Genomic DNA, 238 nt, shown 5'->3' on the forward strand with positions numbered 1-238 from the left:
TCCCCTCCTCCCCCCGCAGGACCCCACCAACGGCTACTACAGCGTGAACACCTTCAAGGAGCACCACTCCACGCCCACCATCTCCCTGTCGGGCTGCCCGGCCGACCTGCGTCCCACCGGCAAGCACCGGGTGCCCACGGGCATGTCCTTCACCAACATCTACAGCACCTTGAGCGGGCAGAGCCGCCTCTACGACTACAGCCAGCGCTTCCTGCTGGGCATGGGCAGCCGCTCCCTC

The 238-nt window shown here is 67.2% G+C and overlaps 1 protein-coding gene across 1 annotated transcript in view; it reads left to right on the top strand.

Annotated features, from left to right (window-relative positions):
- The window catches only part of KIRREL3 (kin of IRRE like 3 (Drosophila)), a gene marked incomplete at its 5' end in the record, with an annotated part of 12,365 nt that overhangs the window by 11,909 nt on the left and 218 nt on the right, over positions 1-238 (top strand). The window contains one exon of the mRNA XM_009874420.1: positions 20-235. Coding sequence (XP_009872722.1) covers positions 20-235 — 216 coding nt within the window. The remainder of the gene's footprint in view (positions 1-19; positions 236-238) is intronic.

The sequence above is a fragment of the Apaloderma vittatum genome, unplaced genomic scaffold (assembly GCF_000703405.1).
Source record: "Apaloderma vittatum isolate BGI_N311 unplaced genomic scaffold, ASM70340v1 scaffold14060, whole genome shotgun sequence".
Lineage (NCBI taxonomy): Eukaryota > Metazoa > Chordata > Aves > Trogoniformes > Trogonidae > Apaloderma > Apaloderma vittatum.